Here is a 27,424-nt window from a genome sequence, read left to right as displayed (position 1 = left end):
CATGGTAGTTGTTTCGACGTGTGGGCGCAGTTGATGAAGAATTTTTCGGGCGCGGAATCGTTTTCTTTTCTCAAAGACACGCGCTGCACGGCTGCCGGGCGCGCCACCTGGCCACCTGATGAGCCTGCTCCGCCTCGATTTGCTGCCCGCACCCCTCCTAGCCGCTCTCTCGATATTTGCTCTCACCCTCGTGTACGTCATCTTTGGGGCCGCTCCGTCCCCGCCCGAGGCCAGCGCTGCAGCATCAGCGGCCGACAGCAGCGCTGCCGCCGCCGCCGGCCGACCCGCCAGTGGCAGGCAGCCGGTGGTCGTGTTTTACGGCACGCTCAAGGGCGGCAGCCGCCGGCTCGCCGAGCGGCTGGCCGCCGCGCTGCGCGAGGCGGGCGTCGCCGCCGAGACGGTGAGCCTCATCGGGTACGACACGGACGGCCTCACATCGCTGGAGTGCGCCGCGTTTGTCATCGCCACGTACGAGGGCGGCGTGCCGCCCCCGGGGTGCGAAGCGGCGGTGGACTCGCTCGCCAGCGCCGCCGCAGACTTTCGCGGCACTGATCTCGACCTGCGCTCGCTGCGATTCAGCGTGTTTGGGTGCGGCAACTCCGAGTACCCGCGCCGCGACTTCAACGCGGCGGCGCGGCGGCTGGACGGGTCGATCCGGCGGCTCGGGGGGGTGCGGGTCGCCCGCTCCTGCTGGGGCGACGACATCGACAACCGGCTCTCGGAGCAGTTTGGCGAGTGGAGCGCGCGCGCGGTCCCGAGCTTGGCGGCGGCGGCGAGGCCGCGAAGCGGCGCAGACGCTGCGGCAAAGCGGGGGGCGGCGCGGGATGGGAGCGCGGGGGCGGAGCAGGCGGCGGGCGGGCAGGATGGCCGCGCCGTCGGCCTGGAGGACGAGAACGGGGACGAGGAGGACGAGGGGGAGGGGGAGGAGGACGGGGAGGAGGAGGATGCAGATCAGGGCGGGCTGTCGGACAGCGGTCCACCACAGTGCAAGCGGAGGGCGCGTCCCTGCGAGGCTCTGCGAAGGGATGGATGAATGGCTGGCTGATAGGCGGCCTGGTGGACGTCGAGGACCTGGGCGCGCGGATGAGCAAGCGCGCGGCGGCGGCCGGCGGCGAGGGGGCTCTAGATGTGCGACGTATGCCTCGCACAGCGCCGTTGTGGAAGAGCGAGCGCGAGACGACACGCAGCGCGTAGCGGTTGGCAAGAGTCCGCGAGTCGGCAAGAGTGCGGTCCGCGATGCCGTGCTCGCAGCCTCAAGCCTTGCGTGCTCGCGCTCCAGGCGAGGGTCGCAAGAAGATGGTGAGTGAGTCTTTGCGCAAGTCGCTCACGAAGCAGGGGTACAAGATCGTCGGCTCGCACTCGGGGGTCAAGCTGTGCCGGTGGACAAAGGCGATGCTGCGCGGGCGGGGCGGCTGCTACAAGCACACCTTCTACGGCGCCTCCTCCCCGCCCGCCTGCTGGCCGCAAGAAGGAGGAGGGGATTGCGAGCGGAGTGCGGCAGCTGTGAGTAGTATCTGATAGGCATCGCCTCGTACTCGTGCATGGAGGCGACACCGTCCCTCGCGTGCGCAAACAAGTGCGTCTTTTGCTGGCGGCACCACGACAACCCGGTCGGCACCTCCTTCCGCTGGGAGGTCGACGACCCGCACGAGCTCGTCGAGGGCTTCGAGCGTGAGCACCTCAAGATGGTCAAGTCGCTGCGCGGCGTGCCAGGCACTACCCCCCCCCCCCCCCAGAGAGAGAGCGGCTCGAGACGACGCGGGATTGAGATGGGACGAGACGGGACGAGGCTGGCCGAGGCTGGCCGAGGCTGGGCCGGGGTGGACCGAGGTGGAGCGCGGGTAGGCATCCTGCCCGAGCGGCTCGAGGACGCCCTCCGGCGCGTCCGCCACTGCGCCCTCTCGCTGGTCGGCGAGCCGATCATCTACCCGCGCATCAACGCGTTTCTCGCGGAGCTGCACCGGCGCCGCATCTCCACCTTCATGGTGACCAACGCGCAGTTCCCCAAGGAGATGGAGCAGCTCGTTCCGTGCACGCAGCTCTACATCTCCATCGACGCGCCCACGCGCGAGCAGCTCAAGGCGGTGGACCGGCCGCTCTTCTCCGACTTTTGGGAGCGGTTCAACGAGTGCGTCGGCCTGCTCGCGCGCAAGCGGCACGCGCACGCTCTTCCGGCCACGCTCCCGACGGGTGACAGCGACTGACGATGAGGCGCGAGTGCATAGGCAGCGCACGGTCTTCCGGCTGACGCTCGTCAACGGCTGGAACGACTCCGAGCTCGACGCGTACGCGGAGCTGGTGCGGCGCGGCGCGCCGGACCTGATCGAGGTCAAGGGCGTCACCTACTGCGGCGACTCGAAGGCCTCGCCCCTCGCGCACGAGTCGACCGCGCCTCTTCTCCACGTCTCCTGCTCACACCGGCCCCGTGGGTCCACAGGCGTCGCCCCTAACCATCAAGGAGTGCCCCTTCCACCACGAGGTGCGCGCCTACTGCGAGCGGCTCGCCGCCGCCGCCGGCCCCGGCTACACCATCGCGTCCGAGCACGCCCACTCCAACTGCGTCCTGATCGCCGCCGACGCGTTTTGCCGCGACGGCGTGTGGCACACGTGGATCGACTACGAGCGCTTCTTCGACCTGTACCAAGACTGGCAGGCCAACGGCACCGAGTTCACCGCCGCCGAGTACGCGGCCCCGACGCCGTCGTGGGCCGTCTACGACCCGCTCGCCACCGACGGCGGGTTCGACCCCGCCGAGAGGCGGGTCGCGGGCAAGCAGGGGGCCGCGAAGCGGGCGGCGAGCGGCGCCGCCGCGAGTTGACGGAGCTGCTGCTCTTGGGTAAGTATAAGAGTCTTAAAAAGAAAGAAACCGGGAAGACAGACAATCTCCATCCTCCATGGGAGGGATTGGGAGATGGGCCATGGGGCGGCCTCTGGGGGGAGGCGAGGGCCCTAGGGGGTACCCATGCGGGGGGGAGATGGGGTCCCCCAGCGGCCCGCCGCAGGCGCCGATTTTTTTGATTTTTCTTTTTTGCGCGATTTTTGACCGCGCAAGATATAAATAAAGGGTGTCCTAAGGGCTCTGCTCGCAAGGCGCCCGCGTCGCAGACGCGGTACCATTGACAAATCTGCAATATACCCCCACACGAACAAATAGCAAAATCCGAATACCGTGCACGAACTGGGCGATCTGGGACGCAAGCCTTCAGCTGGTGCCAAGACATTCGTAAAATTGAAGCCAAGATGCAAGAACGGCCGCCAAATCCGTGCTTTCGGAGCAACTGAGGGAAAGCCGCTGATCGAGCCCAGCGTGCCCGCGGCCGCCTCCCGCGCAGTACCGCCGCTGGGGACGACACGCTGCGGAATCGGATCGAGCCCATGGAGGAGGAGGGCGCGGTCGGCCAGCGCAGCAGGCGGAGTCCCTCCCCGCGCCGGAGCCCCCTGCAGTCGAGGGAGTCCTCGTTGGCGATGAAGGTGGCGACATCGAATCGCGGCCGACACACGTCACGTGGGAGGAATGGGCGATGAGCGGGAACGATGCGCGCTACGACGCCGACTCCGCCGTGCTCGTTGCCGCCAAGCAGAAAGCCGCGCTCCAGGAGCACGCCAAGATGCAATGGCTCGCTTGCTTCGATTCAGCTCTCTCGGCAGCAGAAGTGGGGCTGGAGCGGGTGGGGGTGGATGCCGATTGAGGGAGAGCGTCTCCAGCTGCGCCCTGTGGCAGCTGCGCCCTGTGGCAGCTAGTCGAGGGACTTGGTAGTTGTGACCCCCCTCTGAGTGAGGACAGGAGAGAGAGAGCTTTTGTGGTGTTGGTGTACGCAATAACGGGACAGGGTAGTCGTTCTCTCTAGCTCCTCTTCTAGCTCTTAGCATGAGCTGCGCCCTGTGTCCGACCCCTTTTGCGCAGCAACACCTTAAACTTTCAGGCCCTCCAAATTCGGGTCGGAGCGTAGCGGAGTGGGCCCCGAGTTTGAAAAGGGCGACGGACGCTTGCGTCCTAGCCTCCAACAACGCCTCCCCGGCGCAGAGGGGCCCCCGGAGGGATGCACAACCGCTCCACGCCACGCCGCTTGCGGCGGTCCTCTTCCCAGCTCCGCTGAGGGCCCGTGCGTTATTACTTTGTTTTCATGGGAATTCGGCGTACTTGCGGCCATGCTATCACGCCTTGCGACATCCTCTTTCGGCGCTGCTGACCGTGCCATGCTGCTCAACTGACCGCCTGCATTGCTCGCGGCCTTAGTCTTCAGCATTCAGTGACGACCTGATCGTACGGCCAGTAGGAAGGCCCAAGGTGTCCTTCCAGCGCGTGCACGCTTCTGACGCAATGCGCGTCACAAACTGCCTCGGATCAGCTGCTGGCACTCTCGAGGCTATGCCTACACAGCTTCGTGCTAATGGGCAGTCAAGAGGGACCATGCACCTTCTCAGGACAGCGCCGGTGCCTCTCTCTTGGACCGGCAAACGTGGTGGTCTCGTGTCACCGATGTGGGACCAGTGCGGCATCGCGCCATCGACAGCTCTGAACTGCGCCTCACCACTGACCGGGAAGGCCGCCAAGTGGGCCAGCACCGGTCGCACATTGTGGCAGCAGTCAGCAGCGCATGTCTGATAGCTAGAGCAGCAGCATCAGGGTCGCAGGGTCGGATCGTGTCAAGCCTCTCGCCCGGCCGGCCGCGTGCAGACGTCGGCCTGTCTGCTGTCTGGAGTGATCTGTCGGCGGTCAGTACGACCGATCAAGTTGGAGGTTTCTCATGATTGGAGGGTCTATCTGCATGTACTCCTCGAGATCTCTCCGAATCTGCCCTCTGATCAACCGTGATCATTCGGGAAGTTGGTGCTAACGGAGACTAACGGAGCCGGAGCCCCGTTTCCGCACTGCTGCGCGGCGCATGGTGCCTCCGGGGGCCCCCGCCTCCCCCCAGAGGGGGCGGCGAGAGGACGGCAGCACGGCACGCGCCGCGCGACGACGCGCGAGCCGCGACCCGCTAGCCGCGACCCCCCCACACGACACAGTGATTTTAAGGAGAGGAGTGTCGTGTGGTGCTAGCCCCGTCGCCCACCTCGGGGCTCCCGGGCGTGCTCTACGTCTCTTCCCGTCCGCATCCTCTCCACACCCGGACACACGGGCAACAAAAACGTGAGTGTTAGAGTTGTTTGGTATTGAAAATCTCTCTCTCTCTCTCACGGGCAGGACCCAGGCAGGAGCCCCACGGCATTCAAAGTGCACTCTCGTCGTTCTCTCAACTCCCTTTCCCTTTCCCTTTCTTTTGCGGAAAAGAAAAACACACTTTAAAGCGGATCACTGCATCACCCAAGGACGTGTTAGTCCATCGAGGCACGGCGCTTTGCACGAAACGAGGCGGCGTATCCCGTGCATGCGCGGTCGAGCCGCCATTCTGGCGTTCGGCCTGGCGCTGGTTCCGGCCGCTGCGTGGCGCGAGGTCTGTGTGATCGGTGCCAAAAACCTGCCGTACACCGACCAGCTTCCCAAAGACCCGGCGCCCGACCCATGGGTGAAGGTCGAGGTGGACGGAGAAGAGCTGTGCCACAGCGAGTACATTCCAAACAAGCAGAATCCGCTCTGGAAAAGGGTCAAGCAGAACGGACAGTACTCGGAGCCCGCCTGCTGCCAGGTGAGCGAGTCTCAGGCGGACGGCTACTTTTGGTTCTCTGTGTTTGATGCGGAGAACGTCAAGTGGTACGGCGACTATCTCGGCTCGTCTGGCTTCCGCCTCGCCGACGTCGAAGGCACCTTTGACCTCGAGCTCCAGATCGACGGCAAGGTGCCATTGGACTCCACCGGCAAGCCCTCGCTGCTCACCGTGTCCGTCGCTGCCAACCCGCCGCCGCCGCTGCCGCCGCTGCCGCCTCCGCCGCCGCCGCCGCCGCCCGCGCGCCGCTTCATCTGCGTGCAGTCTGCGATCGACCTGCCGGATGCAGACTTCTTCCCGCTCAGCGGCAACGACCTCAAGCCGGACGCGTGGGCCAAGGCGTCCGATGCACACACACTCTTCCTCTCTCGCCCGCGCCGCGAGCCCCCTTGCTGCTGCCTCGCCGCCGCCCCTCCCCACCCACCCGCCCACCGCGCTGTCCATCCGCCGGCCGCGCTGGAGACGGGAGGGCGTGACTCCCGCCTCGGCCCCACCGCCCCCGCCGGCAGGTGACTCTGGCAGACAAGCCGAGTAGCGGGTTCGAGTGGAAGATGCTCGCCGAGAACCTGCAGGCGAGGGACACGTCCGAACACTCTTCCCACTCCTCTCCTCGCCCGCCCCGCCGCACCCCGCCCCTCCCGCCCCTCCCGCCCCACCGCACCCCGCTCTCCCCGGCCCCTCCACCGCCCCCGACCGTGCCTCCCTCTCCGCCACCCTGCAGGAGGAGCTGCTGCAAGACCTGCACAAGCTCGCTGACCCGCTCGTCAAAGCGGCCGGCGGGACCGCCTCTGCCGACGGCGTCTGCCGCACGGCCACGCGCGACAACGAGAATGCGCCTCGCTGGCAGCACTGCTGCGAATTTACCGGCGGGCCTCTCTCCTCCCTCTCTCTCTTCCCTCTCTCTCCCCCCCCTTCTCTCTCTCTCTCTCTCTCTCTCTCTCTCTCTCTCTCTCTCTCTCTCTCTCTCTATGTGTATGTGTGTGTGTGTGTGTGTGTTCAGCACGAGGGGAGGGGCGCGTCCACGACACGTCCGCGAGCCGGCCCCGCAGGAGCGAGCGAGGGCCAGATCTACGTCGTCTCCCTCTTCGACGAGGACGCGCTCTACGGCATGTCCGACTACCTGGGCTACGCTGCCGTCTCCGTCTCGAGCTCCGACGGCGAGCGCACGCCATGTCCGGGGCATGTCCTGGACACGTCCACGACGTGTCCGAGAGCTGTCCGCAGGCGAGCACACGGTCGCCATCGAGGACGGGTATGGCCAAGGCAAGCTCATCGTCTACATCGAGAACCAGCCGGCGAGCCCCGAAAAGTACGAGTCTGGCCAGACGCCGGGCGTGCCGATGGCGCACTACGGCGAGGACTGCTGGGACAAGTGCGGCGGCAAGGGCGGGCCCTGCCCCTCCTTCTGCGGCCACCGTGGCGCGTGCTGCCGCGACGGCCACCAGGAGGAGGACTGCCCGGTCCACGACTGGCAGGCGCCCGCCGGGGCGGCCTTCACGGCGGGCTCGTGCGGCTCAAGCCGCCACTGCTGCGTGTTTCGGGACTCGATCGAGCAGGCGATCTCGGAGGGGCGCGTGGCGTGGGAGTCGAGCGCGAGCGCGCCCTCTGGCTCGATCTCCGAGGCGCGAGACACAGCCGAGAAACAGCCGAGGCGCCGCCACATTGCACGCTGCAGCCTCTGGCTCGTTGTCGCCCCGCTCCTGCCCCCCGTCCAGAGCCCCTCCCAGAGCCCCTCCCCCCCCCCCCCGGCTCTGGCACACACACACACCCCTCCGCTCCGGCAGGTGCCGCAGCCGACGCGAACGGGCGGGTCCCATGCCGTGGCGGGCGGCAGCGATCTGATGGCGGGCGGCGCCGAGGGGCGCGGGGCCAGCTACGGCGGCGACGGCGACGGCGGCGCGTTCACGTACTCGTTTGACGAGGCGCTCATCGACAACTCGCGCTACGTGGTGCACCGGCGAGACGTCGCTTCCGCGCCGTCGCCGCCCTCCTCCGGCTGGTTCTCGAGCTGGTTCGGACTCGAGGCGGACGCGGCGGCGCTGGAGCGGCCGGCGACGCGCTCCGGCGCCCGGCCGCTCGCCGCCGCCGCCGCGCTCTGCGCCACCGCGTTCGCCGCGCTTGTGCTCGCGCTGCGGCGGCGGCGAGTCGCCGCTGCGGCTTCCGCGCCGCCTCTGCCGCTGGTGTGAGCGCTGTGTGGGCGCCGTGTGGGCGTGTGCTCTCGTGTGCATGTGCATGCAGCCCTCTTCGGGCGCATGGGTGCATGGACGCGACACAGGCATGGCCGCACGTTATTTGGGGGGTGGTCGAGACCCCCCCCCCCCCCCCCTGGACGAGAGAGGGAGAGCGAGAGGTTCCGTGCGGTGTGCTTTGTGAGGGGTGTTTTGGAGGGTGCGTGCTGTGTGCGCTTGGCCGGAGGTGAGTACGTACCGTCGCGATTGCGTGCGATGCCCGGTTTTGTCGTTGCTTCAGTCTGTGCTGTTCTGCTTCCCGTCTGGAGGTGGTACTTAGGTACTTTTCGGTTGCGTGTAGGGGCGTGGGGGGCTGGGCGATAGGGAGAGGGCCGTCGTGGCCAGGTGTTGGGGCGTACGTTACGACCTATGTTCTTTCTTTGGCCGGCCAGGGGCACTAGAGGGTGCCGCGGGCGCGTGGGGCGGCTTTGTAGTTGTGTTCTCTTCTCTGTTCACACTTTTAGATACGGCTGCTAGGCCCTAGGCTAGGGCTGCTTTACCGGCGCGTCCTTTACAAGATGGAAGATCCTGTGGCGTCCCCGCCGCCCGCGCGACCCCGCGACCCGGACCCCGCCCGTCAGCGGTGTGCGGTTCGGACCCCACGGTGTGCGGCCACGGCGCATGTGCCCAGCAGCCCGTGGCCTTCTCCTCTACTTTTCGAGTGCTGCAAGCACCTCGGCTGCGCTGGAGAGGCTCGGGTGCGCACGCGACGTCGCTCGCAGCAGCTCGATTCCACCCTCCGCCGACAGCGCCCTCAGGCCCGCCTCGCCCGCAGCGAGATTGGCGAGCGCATCGCACGCCTCCTCGCACACCTGAGATGCAACCGAGATGCAGCCGAATGAGGTTCGAAAGCCTCTGTGAGATGTAGCCGAGATGTAGCCGAGATTACGGCCTTTGCGTCGGCGCCGTGCGCCCGGAGGCAGCTCGCGATCGCGCCGACACCGCCCCGCTCCACCGCGCGCGCCTCGCCCTCGGCGCCGAACGCGATGTTGCCAAGCGCGAGGCAGCCCTTGAGCGCACGGCCGGCTCTGACGCGTGCGCCGCCATCGCCGCCAGCACCGCCTCGAGTCCTCCGCCCTCGAGCACCGCCGCCGCCCCGTCGCCCTGGCACAGGTTGGCTAGCGCCGAGCAGCCGGACGCCTGCACCTGCGCCGCCGCCGCCAGCACCTCCATGGCCTTCGTGACGGCGAAGACGGCGTTCGCGTCGAGGACGGCGGCCCTCCCGGCGTCCTTCTCTGCGAGGATGGCAATGGCGCTGCAGCCCTTGGCCTGCACTGTGGGACGGCCGTCGACTGCCATCGTGTCGAGGACCTCCTGCGCCACCTGCAGCCCGTGCTGCACCACGATGCCCAGCAGCCGCTCGCCCTCGCTCTCCTCCTCGGACACGCCGGCCGAGCCGTAAAAGTGCGCTGCGCCGGGCTTCGAGGAGGCCGCGGCTGCGTTGCCGGCACCGTCGGCGGTGGCCTGGCTGCCGCTAAACACCCAGCCCTCCGCCTGCAACTCCGCCTTGCTCTTGTCTGTCATCTCTCTGTCGCGATTACGCGGGCTGGAGCCGAGGCAGCCGGGCTTTTAGCTGAGCAGGCCGGCACTTCCGGACACCCGATTTCTTCCTTTCAGAGTCGTTTTCGAAATTATTTTTTCGAATTCTGCACGACTTTGGTGGGCTGGCTCGCCGCATGCTAAAGCTGCCTCCGAGCGAGATGCCGTGGCTCCCAGGAGCCGTGTCGGCCGCTGCTTCATCAAAGAGTGCAGACGGTGGCAGCAGCGATCTCGACGCCACCGGCGGCTGCGCCGTCTGCTGCAGCTCCAGCGATGGCGGCGACGGGTGCGCCGGCTGTGCCAGGAGATCCGCTGCCGGAGCCGCTGCGAGCGTTGCGGTGCGAGCCGATGCGCGAGGCGTCGACTCGAGCAGCGATATGCGGGCCGCGTGCGGCTGCGCCACGATGGCCGTGGCGTCCGAGATCGTCCAGTTTGTTGGGCTGGCGCTTGTCTTCCTCTTTGTGCAGTGGCGGACGGGCTATTCGCCGCTGCAGGCGACGGCCGCCTTCATCGACGCGATCCGTTCGCTCGGCCCCGTCCTCGGAGGCGCCGCCTACGTCGCGCTGCTGGCCGCGCTGCAGACGGTTCCTCTCGCAGCCGGCTTTTACTTGGTGCGGGAGAGAGGACGGACAGGGAAAGACGCTCCCGAGACGAGCCCGCCCGAGTGGAGTCCACCGCCCACCACTCCACCGCTTGACGCCTCCGGCCTCCAGCCCGCCGCAACACCTCCCTGCGGCGTGTCTGTCGTGCGACCCACGGCCCGCTGCAATGTCCTCCCTGCACCTCCGCCTGCCTGTTGCCACTTCCGCAGGTGCTCCTCGCCGGCGCGGCCTTCGGCGTGCAGTACGGCACCTTCCTCGTCGTGGTGGGCTCGACCCTCTCCACCTTATTCTGCAGCCTCCTCGCGCGCGCGATGGCGCGCACCCGCTACGAGCGACGCATGCTGCGCGGCTCGCCGCACCTCGCCGCCCTCAACACCGCCCTCGGGACGGAGCCCTTCCGGCTGGTGCTGCTGCTGCGCCTCTCCACGTTTGTGCCCTTCACGTGGTCCTCCTACCTGGTCGGCCTCTCGCACGCCGACATGCCCCGCCTCCTCGCCGCCACCGCCATCGGATCCGCGCCAAACTCGCTCGCATACGTCTCGAGCGGCGCCCTCGGGGCAGAGGCGTCCTCCAGAGAGAGAGAGAGAGAGAGAGAGAGAGAGACCATGGCCGGGAGGGCGCCGAGGCGGCGCCGAGATTGCGCTGCCGAGATTCCGACGAGATTGCGTTGAGAGACGGCGCGACGCTCATCAAAAGGTGGTTGTGGCTGGCGGGCCGCCAGCCGACCCGGCGCTTCTCCTTCTCGGCGCCGTCGCCGCCGTCCTCGCCGCAGCGCTCCTCGGCCGCACTGCCGCGGATGCAATGCGCTCGCGAGGCGCCCCATGCGACCGCAGAACCTCCCCACACACGCGTGCATGCACTCACACACCACGCAGCACTCGCTCGCGAGGCGGGCCTTGCACGTAGAACGACACGGCGCTCTCCTGCCTACCACTCATTGCTGCCTTGCCTAGGCCTCTCCCTCGAGTCCCTCGAGTCCACCGGTGCCCCGGCCAACCTCGGCGGCGGAAGCGGCGGCGGCAGCAGCAGTGCGGGGGCGTCGCCGCCGCTGGGCGCGCGCAGCGGCGTCGAGCCGCGCAGAGTCGCAGAAGGGAAGCGAGCCGTGTCGCCTGCGATGGTGTGAGACAACTCAGTCGACTTGCCAGCACTGCTTTTAAACGTGTGCGTTTGTCCTGTGAAGAGTGTCTCTCGAGTCGCAGGGTGTGCGACCGTGGTGGATTATGCGAGCGGGTACCGCGTTTTGAGGAGTAGAGGCGAGAGATACGTACGAGAAACCATTGTCAAACGGCCAAATTGTGATTCACTCTCCATATCATCGCGGTTCCGGTTGCCGGTTCGCGGCGCGCGTGAGAAATAAATGTCAATGGTTCGTGGACGGCGGCGGCGGGGCGGACCGGGCGGACCCGACAGCCAGAGAACGCGAAGTGTGAGAAGGAATCGACCCCTTCCCCCCCCCACCCCCCTTCTTTGTTCAAGTGCCCATGCATGCGACTGTTCAGCAAAAATGCCGCCCTCGAACATACTGTGTCACCTGGGGGAGAGTGACGAAGACGCGCGCTGCGAAGTCCCCTACTTGATAAGGGCGTGCCCGGCCCAAAACTCGACGGATGCAATGTACTTTTCGCGCTCGAGCGGCACGCCGGAGCCGCCCTCCTCGACCATCGTGTTGCGCATCATCGTGATTGGCTGCATCGGCAGCTCGTAGTCCACGTCCTGCGGGCGAGGCGTGGCCGCTGCAAGCAGAGAGAGATTCTGATGGCGCGTGCAAGCGGGTCGGAAGTCGGCGCTACTACGCGCCTGCGGCTTGACGGAGATGATACCCCACGGGGCGTCCTCCTCGAGCTCCTCCGGGCGGCCCATCGCCGTCGCCTCCTTGCGAATCTGCTCGCGAGAGTAGAGGATAACGTCCAGGAACTTGGCGACCGGCGGCTCACCCACCGCCTCCTTCGGGAACCAGCGCGCGAGCACTGGAAGTTCCTGCTCCGTCCTCGCCTCGTAGGCGCTCCGCAGCAGAGCCTCGTTCTCCTTCGAGATGGCGAGGGCGGAGACTTTGGCGGGCGTAAAGTTTGGCACAAAAACGTGCTTGCAGAAGGGAGCGTAGCCATCCACCAGAGGCGCGGAGCCGTCCTCGAACGCCGCGTTGACCGTTTTCTCAAAGAGGCTCTGAGAAGGAGGACAGGCGAGCGCGGGGAGCGTCAGTCGAAGGCAGACGATGGCGATGGTGTGTCGAGGTGGAGCTCTCAAAGGCGGCCTTGTCGAACTGGTAGAGGCAGCCTGTTGGCTCGTCGAAGCTGCGGAGGACGAAAGGGTCCAACACCAGCTTGTGCGCCATTGCCACGGCACACAGACACCGCAGCGAGTCCGGTCGACTGGAGAGAATGCTCCGCCTCAGAATGCTCCGCCTCAGCGCGCGCATGCGCCGTGCTTTGAGATCAGGATTTTTTTTCGCGCGATTGTCGGGCGTAATTGAGAGAGAGTGGAGGGGGCGCTCCATCGCTAGGAGAAAGGGGTTTTATTTATTTGGCCCCTCCTGAACGCACATTCCAAGGGCACGCAGCCCGAATGCCCGATGCCGATCATCCGGCCCGCTGGGTGCGCTTCCGATACGCGATAGCTCCCGGCACTTGATGTGAGGTTACCAACTGCACTCCAAAAGTGCTCCATCTGTCGTTCTTGCTTGTTCCTCTTCGTGGTAACCTTAGAGCTTTGGCACGCTCCTCCTTGGGACCTTGCAGGCGAGCTTCGGCAGCCCAATATGTTCCGGAGAGAGAGAGAGATTTTTTAGCAATGTTTTATTGTTCCAACGTCGCCCGTGTCTGAACATCCCCGCCGATGGTGGTGGCGGCTGTCGTACCCGCCCACAGCGAAGATCTTAGCATGCCCCATCAGCCACTGCGGTTGCCTGCCTGCGTGCCCATCGCCCACATCACCGCCCGGGTCCCTAGCAGCGAGGGCATGACGCATGTGGGACGGCGGTATCGGCACAACGCTTACACCAGTGTCCAACCTCGTGAGCGTCGTATCAACCGATGGCAAATTGCTAGTCGCCTGCTTGCGGCAGCAACCGCTGGGGCTTGTCACGTTGTGGGGAGCGGCGGGCTTGGCTGTCAGCGGGCGCCTGGGCGGTGTCGAGCACCACCAGCGTCCAGGGTGTCGAGAACCTCATCGTCGCTACCACCGACGACGAAGGCCTTTGTTCCAACCACCGCAGCGGCGTCTTGCCCACTTCTCTCCGATTAATGAGCGAAGCCCCAGCTGCCAGCCAGTGTCAAGGTCGGCGGTGTCGAGAGTTGCAAGCCATCCAACCTGCGTTCGTCACGCTCCGGCATAACGTGGGATTTCATGTGCCGCGGTGTAGATTTTGCTGCCGATCACAAGACGGCGAAGAGTTGCCGCTGTGGATTGGATCGGCGGCGGCGGGGTGGCCGGTTGCGTAGGGCCCATCACTGCAAGGATCGGCACCGCCTCCTCCTGCGGGCGCCTCCCGCGGCGCCACCGCCTCCGCCTGCTCTGCTGCAGCCGCACCTGCTGCCGCCACGTTCACCTCCTCCTGGGACGCCACATCCGCCTCCTCATCCGTCTCTGCCGCCGCCGCCGCCGCCTCCTGCGCTGCCTGTTTGCCTGTTTGTCTGAGCATCTCCGAGCACGCGTGCTGTAGCTCTGGCGTCGATGGAGGCTCGCATGGAGAGGAGGGACCGGAGGGCCTCCTGCATCAGGTGGGCCAGCAGCTGCCGTGCGGGGAACGATCTGCCAGCCCGCCGGAAGCTCCGGTCAATCATAGGACGTTCGTGCCGGTCCAGCTTCCATCAACATGCGACCATATCACCGTGGGCTACCGCTTCCCATCCGAACAGCGAAGTCAAGCACGGTCGAGCCCAGGTAGTACTCCCATCCGGGAGGGGGGGGGGAAGGCTGGGTGTTGCATGTACCTCGTCACCGTGGTCTAGTGGCATGATGCTCGCCTGCCACGCGGGCGACCCGGATTCGATTTCCGGCGGTGACACGTTCTGTCCGTATGGTCTAGTTGGTCATGACGTTCGCCCAACATGCGAAAGGTCCCCCGTTCGAACCGGGGTATGGATAGATTTTTGCGGGCGCGTAGATTTTTGCGCGGGCAAAAGCGGGAATTCTTTTTTGATAGCGAGAAGAGATGCTCCTCACTCTGGCCTCTCCTTCGGTAGCTCCTCCGCCTCCGCCGCGGCCCGACCCCGTGCCCCTCGCTCCGCCGCAGCGCGTACCGCTTCGCCGCCGCTGCTAGTCATCGACCGCCGCTCCGCTCGTTCCGCCCGCTCTGCAGGTGGTGCTCGGAGGAGGCGTGCGTCTCGGCGTCTCGTCTCGTGCAGGATTGGCTCTCATGGCGACGCAGGACGAGCTGAAGAAGCAGGTGCGAGGCCGCGGCAGCGCGGCCGTAGCGCGTCGGCGGCAGCACTCAGCCCAGCCACGGCCCGCGCCGTCACGCGCGCCGCGGACACATCCTCGGCGGCGTTGAGCCGCGTGCAGAGGTCACGCTGACCTGCCTGTGTGTCACCTGCGTGCGGCGCAGGTGGGGTACAAGGCGGTGGACGACTACGTGAAGTCTGGCATGGTGGTTGGCCTCGGCACTGGCTCCACCGCCGCCTTTGCCGTCGAGCGGGTGAGAGAGGGGCACCGCAAGGGCACCTCCCGCCTCCCACGTCTCGGCACATCTCAGCACGCCTCGGCACATGTCGTCCGCAGGTGGGACAGCTGCTCAAGGAGGGGAAGCTGACCGACATCGTCGCCATCCCGACCTCGGCGCGCATCTCGGCTGCATCTCGGCTGTATCTCGGCTGCATCTCGGCTGCATCTCGGCTGCATCTCGGCTGCATCTCGGCTGCATCTCGGCTGCATCTCGGCTGCATCTCGGCTGCATCTCGGCTGCATCGTAGGCTCTCTGCTCAATCTCAGCTCATCTCAGCTCATCTCAGCTCATCTCAGCTCATCTCTGCTCCTCTCGGTCTCGGTGCGCAGGTCCGGACCAAGGAGCAGGCCGAGGAGCTCGGCATTCCGCTGACGGTGCGGAGATTGGCCGAGATTGGCCGAGAGATTGGCCGAGATCGTGTGCCCCTCGCCTCACTCCTGCCTCTCCCCTCCTCGGCAGACCCTCGGCACGCCCGAGTCGCGCTTCTCCAAGATCGACGTCGCCATCGACGGCGCGGACGCTGTCGACCCGCAGCTCAACCTGATCAAGGCGCGAGATGCGCCGAGATGGCGCCCAGATCATGCGCCCAGATCATGCGCCCAGATCATGCGCCGAGCCCCGATCCGCCGAGATGCGCCCAGATGCGCCGAGATGAGGCGTCCATTCTCTCTCTCTCTCTCTCTCCCTCTCTCCCTCTCCCTCTCTCCCTCTCCCCCTCTCCCTCTCTTAGGGCGGCGGCGGCGCCCTCTTCCGCGAGAAGATTGTCGAGGAGTGCGCCGACAAGTTCATCGTCATCGTCGACGACTCGAAGATGTGCGAGAGTCGCCGAGAGTCGCCGAGATGTCGCCGAGATGTCGAGAGATCACGACCTCGACGGTGCCGTGGGGCATGGTCACTCGCCTCCGCTTTGGCCTCACTTCCAGCTCGGCGGCGTCTCAGCGCCGTCTCAGCGGCGTCTGGGCCGTGCCTGCCGCACCATCCTTTGGGCCGTGCCTGCCGCAGGTGCGACGGGCTCGGGCCGTCGTTTGCGCTTCCGGTGGAGATCGCGCCTTTCTGCTGGGAGCACACGATGCGCGCCATCGCCGAGCTGCCTTCGCTCAAGGGCGAGAGACCGCCGAGATAGGCCGCCGAGAGACCGCCGAGAGACCGCCTCACATCCCTTCGCGCCGCCTGGCGTGGACAGGCGGCAAGCCGCAGCTGCGCCTCGGCTCGTCCGCAAACAACGCCGTCGACGGAAAGGACCCCGCGGTCACCGACAACGGCCTCCACGCGCGTCTCATCCGCCGGCAGGGTGCCGCCCTTCCCCTCGACCCTCCCCGGACCACTTCCCGCAGGCCTCTACATCGTCGACGTCTTTTTCGACACGCCGATCGCCGACGCGCCAAAGGCGGCGGGACCCCACCACCCCTCGCCTTCGCCCCACGCCCTCGCCCCGCGCCGCGCGCCGCGCCGACGGGACAATGCCCGCGCACAAGGGATGTGGACGCGTCCATCACCGCCCCCCTCCCCCCCAAGGCGGCGGCCGAGCTCAAGGGCTTGTGCGGCGTCTTCGAGCACGGCCTCTTCTGCGGCATGACCACCTCGGTCATCATTGCGGGCAAGGACGGCATCAGCCAGAAGCCGTGAGGTCGCGGAGCCGCGGGCCTCGCGTTGTGTGTTCGCATGTTTCTCGGTCGCGTCCCCGCCTTGCCGGCCGTCCCTGTTTGCCTCATATTTTATTTTTTACGTGTCCCACGAGGTGGAGAGACATTAAATAACTCTCTAACCAATAACTCTGATCCCCACAGACAGTACTCAGTAGACACACGTACGTACTGTGTACAACTGACGTAAAGAAGTCGGTAGCGCTCTCAATGGCAGATATGGAGTCTCTGGGGACTGGGCCGGGCGCGGCCGCGGGGGCCGGGGGCCCTAGAGGGTGTCCATGCGGGGGGGAGATGGGGTCCCATGGCCCGCCGCAGGTGCCGACTTGCCTCTTGCGGCCATGCTATCACGCCTTGCGACAGCCTGTCGGCGCTGCTGACCGTGCCATGATGCACAATTGATCACCTGCATAGCTCGCGGCCTTAGTATCAAGCATTCAGTGACGACCTGATCCTACGGTCAGTAGGAGGGTGTCCTTCCAGATCGTGTGCACGCTTCTGGCGCAATGCGCGTCGCCTCGGATTGGCTGCTGGCACTCTCGAGGCTATGCCTACACAGCCTCGCGCGCATGGGCAGTCAAGAGGGACCACGCACCTTCTCAGGACAGCGCCGGTGCCTCTCTCTTGGACCGGCAAACTTGGTGGTCTCGTGTCACCAATGTGGGACCAGTGCGGCATTGCGCCATCGACAGCCCTGAACTGCGCCTCACCACTGACCGGAAAGGCCGCCAAGTGGGCCAGCACCGGTCGCACATTGTGGCAGCAGTCAGTAGTGCATGTCGGATAGCTAGAGCAGCAGCATCAGGGTCGAAGGGTCGGATCTGTCAAGCCTCTCGCCCGGCCGGCCGCGTGTGCAGACGTCGGCCTGTCTGCTGTCTGGAGTGATCTGTCGGCGGTCAATACGACCGATCAGGTCGGAGTTTTCTGATGGTTGGAGGGTCTATCTGTATGTACTCCTCGAGATCTCTCCAAATCTGCCCTCTGATTAACCTAGCTTAATCGGGAAGTTGGTGCTAACGGAGACTAACGGAGCCGGGGCCCCGTTCTGAGCCCTGGCTGTCAGGCTGTCAGGTGCTGTCAGGTGATCTGTCGGGCTGTCGGGCAGCTGTCAGGCACTGTCAGGTGCCTCTGTCAGACCAGCTGTCGTGTGCTGTCAGTGCTGTCGGGTGCTGTCGGGTGCGTGTCTGACATCAGAGGGGATCTGTAGCTGTCGGGTGCTGTCGGAGCTGTCGGGTGTTGCTGTCAGACGCTGTCGGAGCAGTGTCGGAGCTGTCAGAGCTGTCAGGCTGCTGCTGCTGTCAGACGTTGGGCTGTTGCTGTCAGGTGCTGTTAGGTGGTGCTGTCGGGGTGCTGTCAGGCTCTGACACACACCAGCCACACTTATGACATTATCAAGAGGAGACCAGCAGGACTCTGCTGCACATACTCTAGTCTCTACTCTGCCTCCGGTCCCACCATCTTCTTCATGGTGGACGTCACCATCTTCTTGTCTGCCGCACTGAGAGAATAGCAGAGAGGCAGGGGGGAGTGCTTCTTCAGGTACACCTTGCTGATGATCTGGTAGTTGCTGGTCCAGCGGAAGGCCTCCCCATCGTTGTCGCTCGTCAGCTTGTAGTACTTGCACGCTCTGTTCTGGTAGCGCGGGCCGTCTGGGGGGGTCCCGTCACCCTCCACCTCACGGTACCACCGGAGGATAAAGAGGCCCTTGGGGTCGTTGATGAAGACCCCGTTGCTGCGCTGACTCATCGAGAGCTGGCGCAGGTACTCTGCGCTCGAGCTGCCAGTGGCGCGGCGCGCGTCTACCGTGCCGTCGGCGACGGCCACCTGCTCGATGTTGCCAATGGCAAAGACCTTGGAGCTATCCTCCATGGTGAAGAGCACCGCAACTGCGGAGAGAAAGAGAAGAGGGAGAGATGAGAATGCACGTCTTATGTGTGTGTGTGACAGGCGGCAAGGGCGTGGTCACCGTCATCATCATCCATGTAGAAGTCGAGCTCCTCATCCACATCCTCGCCTCGCTGCTGATGGGACTTGATGAGCCGCTTGACGTGGAAGCGGAGCTTGCGATCCTTTGACTCCTCCTGGATGGAGACGTTGAAATCTGCCAGCAGCTTACGGATCTCCTCAAAAAACTCTGCGCTGCTGCCCTCCTCGCCGCCGGTTGGAGGCGCCACGTTGGCCCCCGTCCGCATCAGCTGGTTCAGCACGGCCTCGGCATCTGCAGCATCCTGTGCGCCCATGGCGGTCAGCTCGGCCGGCTCAGCATCGGGTGTGCCGTTTGGATCATCCTCCTTCTCTCCCGGCTCCTCCAGCAACGCGCCACCCTGGACATAGGTGTCAGCCAGAGGAAAGTGCAAGCACAGCTGCTTGAAGAAGCCGGTCTGTGCACAGAGGTTGGCGCGGACTCCACAGAATCGAAGGCGCGGACCACATACACATGTCTTTGCATGTAATAGTTTTGCTATACCCTCATGGGACACAAGAAAGAGGCTGCACGGCCTGAGACGGTCTGTGCTGCTGTGAGGCTGGTCGGGCTGTCGGGCTGTCAGCGCTGCTGTCAGGCCGCTGTGTGCTGTCGGGCTGTCGGGCAGCTGTCAGGCTGTCACGTTAGGGCCTGACAGCGACGGGACGCCTCTGATGTCAGGCTCTGCTGTCAGGCTGTCAGAGACGTGCTGTCAGACTGTCGGAGAAAGTGCTGTCAGCGCTGTCAGGCTGTCGGGCACTGTCAGGCGCTGTCCGGGGGTTGCTGTCAGGCTGTCAGACCAGGGCTCAGGCCCCGTTTCCGCACTGCGGCGCGGCGCACGGTGCCTCCGGGGGCCCCCGCGCCACCCCAGAGAATGGAGCTGGGTAGTACTAGTAGGGCTGCCTGCTAGAGGGTCGCTCCACACTTAGCCTCTGCAGCGAGCGAGCGAGCGCTCAACTTAGCCCCCGCACGGAGCCGGGCTCATACTGAGACGCTGTATGGTCGGGGGCCATGAACTTAGACGACACAAGGCCAACTCCGGGTAAAACCCGGGTATACCTGCAAAAGTCCAGGTTTACCCGAAAAATACCTGGACGCGTCCCGACCAACGTATGCCGCGCACGACGCCATATCGCCTTGTCCCAGGGCCATGCGCTACTTGCGGCGCGCAACGCCTGCTCAAGTACGCGCACCGTACCATGTGCTGCCGCTATGCGTGTCTTAAGGCGGCTGCGGCGAAGCGCGGCGGGCACGGCATGCCGATGGCAGTGCGGACGATGCGGTTGCGATGTGTTCTGCTTCAAGATCGTGGCGGTGCTTGGCATGCACTTCTGCGATCCCAATCAGCTCATCGCAACGAAGCAGCGCAACAAGCTGGATGCGTTTGTTTGAGTTTGAGGCTTTTTGTGAGAACTGTTTGGCTTGAAGATTGCGCTCAAGAAGAGCAACGAGAATCGGAAGAGGAGGATGCTTAGGCGGCGATTGCTGAGCCCCATGAGAAGGATCGATCCGGATTAGAAGGCGCCCGCCGCCAGGCGAAGAAAATTTGGGGGCTAGCGCCGTATCGTTGATCACGGTGGGAGCCTCTTGGCCCCAGCCAGGCCGTGCCACGCACACTTAGCCCGCATAAGAGGCTGCCGCCGATCTTAGACCGCGTAAGCACCCCAGCGAGCCAGGGCACACTTAGTTCTAAGACTTAGACCCGCTAAGCCTCGAGGCTCAGAACTTAACTACTAGCCAACCAGTACAGTATGCAGTAAACTCTCTACAGCTCGTCCTGCGTCGCCATGAGAGCCAATCCGGCACGAGACGAGACGCCGAGACGCACGCCTCCTCCGAGCACCACCTGCAGAGCGGGCGGAACGAGCGGAGCGGCGGTCGATGACTAGCAGCGGCGGCGAAGCGGTACACGCTGCGGCGGAGCGAGGGGCACGGGGTCGGGCCGCGGCGGAGGCGGAGGAGCTACCGAAGGAGAGGCCAGAGTGAGGAGCATCTCTTCTCGCCATCAAAAAAGAATTCCTGCTTTGCCCGCGCAAAAATCTACGCGCCCGCAAAAACACTCCCTTTGCTGCCACTCATAAAATCGTTGGGTCGCTTCAGTTCACGAAGTCCCCCCGTGGGCCGACCCTCCGATTTTATGAGAAGAGAACAAAGGGAGTGCCGCAAAAATCTATCCATACCCCGGTTCGAACGGGGGACCTTTCGCATGTTGGGCGAACGTCATGACCAACTAGACCATACGGACAGAACGTGTCACCGCCGGAAATCGAATCCGGGTCGCCCGCGTGGCAGGCGAGCATCATGCCACTAGACCACGGTGACGAGGTACATGCAACACCCAGCCTTCCCCCCCCCTCCCGGATGGGAGTACTACCTGGGCTCGACCGTGCTTGACTTCGCTGTTCGGATGGGAAGCGGTAGCCCACGGTGATATGGTCGCATGTTGATGGAAGCTAGACCGGCACGAACGTCCTATGATTGACCGGAGCCTCCGGCGGGCTGGCGGATCGTTCCCCGCACGGCAGCTGCTGGCCCACCTGATGCAGGAGGCCCTCCGGTCCCTCCTCTCCATGCGAGCCTCCATCGACGCCAGGGCTACAGCACGCGTGCTCGGAGATGCTCAGACAAACAGGCAAACAGGCAGCGCAGGAGGCGGCGGCGGCGGCGGCAGAGACGGATGAGGAGGCGGATGTGGCGTCCCAGGAGGAGGTGAACGTGGCGGCAGCAGGTGCGGCTGCAGCAGAGCAGGCGGAGGCGGTGGCGCCGCGGGAGGCGCCCGCAGGAGGAGGCGGTGCCGATCCTTGCAGTGATGGGCCCTACGCAACCGGCCACCCCGCCGCCGCCGATCCAATCCACAGCGGCAACTCTTCGCCGTCTTGTGATCGGCAGCAAAATCTACACCGCGGCACATGAAATCCCACGTTATGCCGGAGCGTGACGAACGCAGGTTGGATGGCTTGCAACTCTCGACACCGCCGACCTTGACACTGGCTGGCAGCTGGGGCTTCGCTCATTAATCGGAGAGAAGTGGGCAAGACGCCGCTGCGGTGGTTGGAACAAAGGCCTTCGTCGTCGGTGGTAGCGACGATGAGGTTCTCGACACCCTGGACGCTGGTGGTGCTCGACACCGCCCAGGCGCCCGCTGACAGCCAAGCCCGCCGCTCCCCACAACGTGACAAGCCCCAGCCGTTGCTGCCGCAAGCAGGCGACTAGCAATTTGCCATCGGTTGATACGACGCTCACGAGGTTGGACACTGGTGTAAGCGTTGTGCCGATACCGCCGTCCCACATGCGTCATGCCCTCGCTGCTCTAAAAAATCTCTCTCTCTCTCCGGAACATATTGGGCTGCCGAAGCTAGCCTGCCGAGGAACGTCTCGAGTCTACTGATGACCCTCCGTGAGTAGTCGGTAGACGGCTCATCAAACCTCTCGCGCTTGGGCATTTCTTTACTCCGTTAGAACTTAGCGTGACACGCTCTCACACTGAGCGTGACACGCTCATCCAAACTTAGCGTGACACGCCCGAGATCGCAATCTCCCAGGGTTCGGCTCCAGTGTGCTAGGGATCCCCTACCCCTCAGGGAGGGGAACCCACAGTGGACGCGCGTCTCGGGACCATATGCCGAGCCTGCTCGGCCTGCCATGCGCGCGCGCGCCTCGCCCGACGCAGCCACCTGCGGACCTGGCCACGCAGCCTGTTCCTGGCTCGTGCCCAGCCTCTCCTTCCGCTGCCGCCGGCCTCGCAGTCCCGCCAGCCATCACGCTGCAGAGCCTGCGTAGACGCCACAGACGCCAATTCTGCAGCCCACAGCCCTGGCAACTCGAGGGCCAGCAGTATATGACGACGACATCTCACACCCCGCGCTGGCCAGCGCCATCAGCCCCTCACGGCCCGGCCCAACCTTCCCTTATGACGATCGGCCGTCGATCCCGAGGCAGGAGGGTCGTCGGTTGAGCTAGGGAGCCTGGCGATGGACGCCACCGCGACCCCTCGTGGCATCTCTCTCGCCGTCGGCGAGCTAGGGGCTCGCGGACGGCCGATTAATAAACAGTGTACAGCCGTGAGAATTAGTTCAACTGTGAACGGGGACATGTGCGGGACGTGTCAGGCCGATCTGCTCTCTTTGTCGGCCCTTGCGAGAGACGCCCGCAACCCACGGCTCTTGTTTCGCCTCCAGTGCCTCCAATCAAGTCGCACCTCTCTTCTTCAGCGAATGCAGCGGCAGCACCACGTCAGAGGCCGGGCCGACTGGCGGGCCTGCATGCCCAGCCATGCCCCCCACTCCCCACCCGCTTGGATCGATCAGCTGACAGCTCCACCAGCTCCCACCACCGCGTGTCGTGTCATGAAGCATGATAGATAGACATTAGAAAGCATGAACCATCGAAAGGTCTGATCTCCAAAAAGAGCTCTCGGCCTGCCGCCGTACGCGCGCCCGCGCCCCGCCCCTTTTGCGCAGCAACACCTTAAACTCATGGCCCTCCAAATTCGGGTCGGAGCGTAGGCTGCCGTAGCGGAGTGGGTCCTCCCGAGTTTGAAAAAGGCGAAGGACGCTAGCGTCCAGCCTCCAACAACGCCTCCCCGGCGCAGAGGGGGCCCCGGAGGGATGCTCAACCGCCCCACGCCACGCCGCTTGCGGCGGTCCTATTCCCAGCTCCGCTGCGCCACTCTTCGCGCACAGGGTTTCTTCCTGCTCGCAACGGCCTCCCAAAGCCGCCGCCATGCCCGCGCTCAAGCCCTCGCTGCGCTTGGGCAAGAAGAAGCATCGCTACCTCTTCACTGTCGAGGAGGCCTGGCTCGTCTGCGGCGGCGCGCTCCTCCAGCCCGCTCGGCCCGGCGTCCCGCCGACGCTCTCGCTCAGCTGGAAGTCGGGCAAGAAGACGGCGTACGGTGGGGCCGTGCGCGCGGGCGCCGCGGCGGACGGCCGCGCGGCCGAGTGGCGCGAGCCCGTCTCGCTCGCGTGCTCCGTCTACTCGAGCACGAGTCACGGGCAGATGCGGCTGGAGCCGCGCAACTCCGACTTGACGGTGCGGGTCGAAGGCGGCGCGGCCAAGGCGAAGAAGATCAGCGGCTCGCTCGACCTCGCGCCGCACGCCTCCTACTCGCGGCAATCGACGACGCTCTCGGTCCCGCTGGCCAAGGGCGCCGCGACGCTGCACCTGCAGCTGACGTCCGCCTGGCTCAAGCGAGGGCTGGGCGGCGGCGACGACTCGGACGGCGCCTCGTCGTCCGCCGCGTCCGAGTCGTCGATCGGATCGTCGGTCGCCTCGTCGGCCATGTACGGCGACGAGGACGGCCTCTCCGAGCGCGGCCTCTCCGAGCGCGGAGCCGACTCGGACGACTCTGCTGCGTCGGAGCGGTCAGACGTCGAGGCGAGCGATCGGCGCAGGAGCAGCCTGTCCGCACCTCCCCACGAGGCGTGCGACCCGCCCCTGAGGGCTGCGGGAGCCTGCCGTAGGACGCGCACTGGATCGGCGGCGCGGGCGGCCATCCGCGCGGCGAGCTTTGCGGCAGGTCGGAGGCGAAAGTGCGGCGACGCGGACAGCGCGAGGGCAGGAGAGCAGCACCATCTCGGAGGCGGCGGCGAGGCGGGCGGCGAGGCGGCGGACGCGCTGTCGCGGGCGGCGGCGGCCTTCTCTGCCGGCGGCGGCGGGGCTGGCGGCGGCGGCGGCGGCGGCAGCGGCGGCCTGCTTCGGCTGGGGCGGCAGGTTGGGGCGGAGGAGACGGCCGGCGGCGGCGGGGAGGCGTGTGCGGTGTCGGTGCGGCCGAGGTCTGGGCGGTGGCGAGGTGCGGCCGAGAGACGCGGGTGAGGCGTCCGTGTGTGGCGTGCTCCTCAGGTGCCGAGCTCGCCGACGGGCAGCTGCAGCGTCGCGCGCAGTGCCTCCGCGCCGCACGCCGCGGACATGGCAAAGGGCGGTGGTGACGCGGCACAGGGAGGCGGAGGCGGGGCGGCGGCGCCGGCGAGGGGAGAGAGCGGCGGGGAGAGACGCGCGCGCCGAAGGGGCGGGAGCGGTGGCGGCGGAGGGGGAGGCTCCGCGGGTGTGTCTCTCTCTGGCTCCCTCTTCGCCGTCGCGTGGGGCGACATGGCCGAGAGCCTCAGCACGAGCTTGCCGCTCGACCTGAACGCGCTCGAGCAGGCGCACGGCCGCGCCACCGCCCGCCGCCACCCCCCCCGAGGGCCGAGGGCCAACAGTGCCTCCCCCCCCCCTCCTCCTCCCCCCTCTCGCAGGCGCTGCTCGGCATGGACTGCGAGGACGGCCGCTTCGGCCGGTTGCTCTGCTCGCGGCTCGGCTACCAGCGAGTCTGTGCGCAGCTACCTCGGCTACACCTCGGCTATACCTCGCCGCCGTTATCTCATCGCCGCCGTTATCTCAGCTCGTTTGCGGTGCCTTGCCCGTAGCTGCGGGCCGGTGGGAGGGGTCCGAGGAGTCTGGCCTCGAGCGCGAGGTCTCGTGCGTCGTCAAGTGCCCGCCCAAGCCGATGCTGCCCGACCAGACGAGGGACCTTTGCCCCGCGGACGCCGCAGCAGCAGCTGCGCACGGCGTCTGCTCATCCGACGCAGCTCGGAGTAGGTTGTCATCCGGCAGCGGCTCCAGCGGCAAGGCGGCGAGCGGCTGCTGCTCGAGCGCGAGGCGCTGCTTGCCTCCTCTCCCTCCCTCCCTCCCTCCCCCCCTCTCCCCCCTCCCTACCTCTCCCCCCTCCCTCTCCCCCATCCCTCCCTCCCTCCCCCCCTCCCTCTCCCCCCTCCCTCGCTCCTCCCCCTTCCTCCCTCCTCCCCCTACCCCCCTCCCTCCTCCTCCTCCCTCCCTCCTCCTCGCGCGTCCACCCTCGCGCCTCCCCCCTCCTTGCCTCGCCCCCTCCCGCCCCCCTTCCAGCTCGACGGTCGTCTTGTCGAGCGCGCGCTCTCTCTCCGTAGGTCGGCACGCTAGACATCCCGTATGGCGAGTCCTTCCGCGTGCAGGAGCGGTGGGTCGCGCTCGCTTCGGCGGCGGGCGGGGGCGGCGACGGAGGCGTGCAGCTGCGGGTGTGGAGCTATGTCCAGTTCAAAGGGCGCAAGGCTCGCCCCTGATCGCTCTCTCGCGAGCGAGGTTATGGCGCGTGGGCCCCGCAGGCAAGCCTCCCGCCACCTCCCCGCAGGCGGCCCTGATGGCGAGTAAGATCCGCTCGCACGCGCTCAAAAAGTCGCGCAAGGCGGCCACGGCGGCGGCGGAGCTGCTCGCACGTGCCGCGTGCCTGCGAGGAGGCCATTCTCCCCTACTGACCGGGCCAACGTGCGTCTCGTTGCGCGGCGCGTAGGCGTGGCCTCGGCCGAGGAGGAGGAGGAGCAGCCGCCGCCGCCAGCCCCCCCCGGCGCCGCTTTCACCGCCGGCGCGGGCGGCAGCGGCTTGGGTGGCGCGGGCGGCGGGCGTGGCGCCGAGTTGCAGGAGCAGTACGACGCTCTGTTCGAGGAGGCGTCTTACCTCAAGCGGCGGTGCGCGCAGCTCGAGCGCGAGAATGCTCGGCTCGAGCACGGCCGCCGCCACACGAGCAAGGACAAGCGGCAGCTCCTCGAGAAGGTGACGGAGCTCGAGGCGGCGCTGGTGGCCGAGAGGCGCAAGCGAGCTGACATGGAGGAGGCCCTCGCCACCGCGTACAACGCCACGCTGCGCGAGCTTGTCGAGGCGGGCGCCGGGCGACCGAATGGAGCCGGGGCGTCGCGGGCCGCCGCCGCCAAGCCCACTCGCCCGCTGAAGGGCACGCAGCGGCTTCGAGCGCTCGCAAGCAGCCCGCCGCCGTGAGGCGGTCCGCGCGTGTCTTTGTGAGGTGAGCGATTGCGCGTGGTTGGATGTGAAAAGGGTCACGACCGTCTCGGAATTTGGAATCGTCCGTGTGCGGCGCAGTGTTAACCCCGGGTCAAAACGTGTGTTGGGGAGCCACAAGGTGTGGGTCTGTGAATGATCAGATTTTTTTCCAAATACGGCTGAAGCTCAAAGGAGATCTGAGACTCACAGGAGTGTCTATCTGAGCTCTGGCGTCTGGGACTGGCGACTGGGGGCCCATGCGCCAACGCGCATGGGCGGGCGGCGGACTCGGCGGGGGGGCCGCCAGGGCCCAGGGGACGCGTCGTCTGGTCTCTCACGTCTCAGGATCAGAGGCCACGGGCACACACGTGCCGTAGACCTCGTCGCGGAAAGGGGTTTACGTTTCCTGCTGCTGCTGCTGCTGCTGCTGCTGCTGCTGCTGCTGCTGCTGCTGCTCGCGGACGAGGCGGTCGTTCAGCTCCTTCACACGGCGCGCCGAGGTGTGGCTTCCGAGGATGTAAAAGAGCGAGCCCATGCCAACCCCACCAGCGCCAACCGTCGCTCCACCGCCGAGCAGCGTCTGAGTCATAGCCTGCGCGATCGTGTCCTGCGACCCACCAAGAGCTCTGCCGTCATTGGGTCGCACATTCCGACCGGAGGCGGGGTGGCTGTCGCCAGCTTGCCTCGCCGTGCGGCGGTGACGGCGGCCGCTGTTCGGTGTCTGCGCGTTTTTGACGCTGTATGGACCGGCGGTAGGATGCACGCTCCGCGGCGACGGCGCCGAGCGGGTTCCGTCTCCTCGATCGCTGCCTTCGCGCGGAGCCGTCCACACGTTGGCAGCGCGCGACCGGCGCGGTGTGGAGGCTACTCCGCCGGTCGCGCCTCGCAAGAGGCTCTGCACCTCTTGTTCTTCCGCCCGGATGCGATCGAGCTGCGCCTGCTGCAGCTGCAACTCCTGGAGAGTTGCTTGCAGGAGCACGTCATCCGTCTCAATGTCCTCCAGCAGACCGCCCTCCGGCTGTGACGCGTGACCGGGAGGGTCATCCTCCATGCGCTTCCCCCCATTCGCCCAAGAGAGCGCTCGGTCGACTCGCCCCGCCAGCGCATTGTCCAAGGCCTTCTCCAACCGGTGGCTCGCTCTTTGGTGGGCTGCACTCTCGGCGCGCGCCTCTCGGAGCTGCTGGCGCAGCTCCGCCACGTCGTCGTCCTCTCGGGTAGAGGCGAAATCGGGGCCGAGGCTCCTCGGCGCCTCCGGCGACAAGCGGAAGGCGGGCGGGGGCATGGCGGTGCTCTCTGCTCGGTGGCCCGCGCTGCGCAGCGCCAGTCGGAGACGCTGGACGGTCTGCTTTAGCCGATGTA

General features: G+C 66.2%; 6 protein-coding genes across 6 annotated transcripts; 5 read left to right on the top strand and 1 right to left on the bottom strand.

Annotated features, from left to right (window-relative positions):
* Positions 1–104: 104 nt before the first annotated feature.
* On the top strand, positions 105–2,818 carry EMIHUDRAFT_426304 (hypothetical protein; the record flags this gene model as incomplete). Its single annotated transcript, XM_005791816.1, has 7 exons — positions 105–974; positions 1,049–1,116; positions 1,285–1,435; positions 1,522–1,706; positions 1,800–2,132; positions 2,212–2,403; positions 2,462–2,818. The coding sequence occupies exons 1-7, from the start codon at positions 119–121 to the stop codon at positions 2,816–2,818; spliced, it is 2,142 nt and encodes a 713-aa protein (XP_005791873.1). The 5' UTR covers positions 105–118.
* A 2,554-nt stretch (positions 2,819–5,372) lies between these two features.
* On the top strand, positions 5,373–8,200 carry EMIHUDRAFT_199897 (hypothetical protein; the record flags this gene model as incomplete). Its single annotated transcript, XM_005791815.1, has 8 exons — positions 5,373–5,780; positions 5,913–5,989; positions 6,111–6,157; positions 6,698–6,820; positions 6,873–7,222; positions 7,571–7,659; positions 7,987–8,036; positions 8,178–8,200. 8 exons carry the CDS (start codon positions 5,373–5,375, stop codon positions 8,198–8,200), a joined length of 1,167 nt encoding a protein of 388 aa, XP_005791872.1.
* A 1,342-nt stretch (positions 8,201–9,542) lies between these two features.
* On the top strand, positions 9,543–11,140 carry EMIHUDRAFT_351401 (hypothetical protein; the record flags this gene model as incomplete). The annotated part of the gene is made up of 4 exons (XM_005791814.1): positions 9,543–10,026; positions 10,227–10,582; positions 10,692–10,867; positions 10,971–11,140. The coding sequence occupies exons 1-4, from the start codon at positions 9,553–9,555 to the stop codon at positions 11,138–11,140; spliced, it is 1,176 nt and encodes a 391-aa protein (XP_005791871.1). The 5' UTR covers positions 9,543–9,552.
* A 446-nt stretch (positions 11,141–11,586) lies between these two features.
* Positions 11,587–12,349, bottom strand: EMIHUDRAFT_448819 (hypothetical protein; the record flags this gene model as incomplete). Its single annotated transcript, XM_005791813.1, has 2 exons — positions 11,587–12,180; positions 12,335–12,349. The coding sequence occupies 2 exons, from the start codon at positions 12,347–12,349 to the stop codon at positions 11,587–11,589; spliced, it is 609 nt and encodes a 202-aa protein (XP_005791870.1).
* Positions 12,350–14,167: 1,818 nt separating this feature from the next.
* EMIHUDRAFT_351398 (hypothetical protein) lies at positions 14,168–16,428 on the top strand (the record flags this gene model as incomplete). Its single annotated transcript, XM_005791812.1, has 11 exons — positions 14,168–14,194; positions 14,315–14,401; positions 14,561–14,650; positions 14,734–14,790; positions 15,007–15,051; positions 15,137–15,226; positions 15,408–15,490; positions 15,680–15,780; positions 15,861–15,938; positions 16,012–16,064; positions 16,193–16,428. The coding sequence occupies 11 exons, from the start codon at positions 14,168–14,170 to the stop codon at positions 16,301–16,303; spliced, it is 822 nt and encodes a 273-aa protein (XP_005791869.1). The 3' UTR covers positions 16,304–16,428.
* Positions 16,429–23,005: 6,577 nt separating this feature from the next.
* On the top strand, positions 23,006–26,062 carry EMIHUDRAFT_97664 (hypothetical protein; the record flags this gene model as incomplete). The annotated part of the gene is made up of 7 exons (XM_005791811.1): positions 23,006–23,643; positions 23,743–24,043; positions 24,514–24,589; positions 24,685–24,731; positions 25,201–25,308; positions 25,422–25,506; positions 25,581–26,062. The coding sequence occupies 7 exons, from the start codon at positions 23,006–23,008 to the stop codon at positions 26,060–26,062; spliced, it is 1,737 nt and encodes a 578-aa protein (XP_005791868.1).
* Positions 26,063–27,424: the final 1,362 nt, after the last annotated feature.

The sequence above is a fragment of the Emiliania huxleyi genome (genome assembly GCF_000372725.1).
Source record: "Emiliania huxleyi CCMP1516 unplaced genomic scaffold EMIHUscaffold_11, whole genome shotgun sequence".
In the NCBI taxonomy this organism is placed as follows: domain Eukaryota; phylum Haptophyta; order Isochrysidales; family Noelaerhabdaceae; genus Emiliania; species Emiliania huxleyi.
The sequence above is the reverse complement of the archived record's forward strand: the minus strand, read 5'-3'. Positions and strand labels throughout refer to the sequence as shown.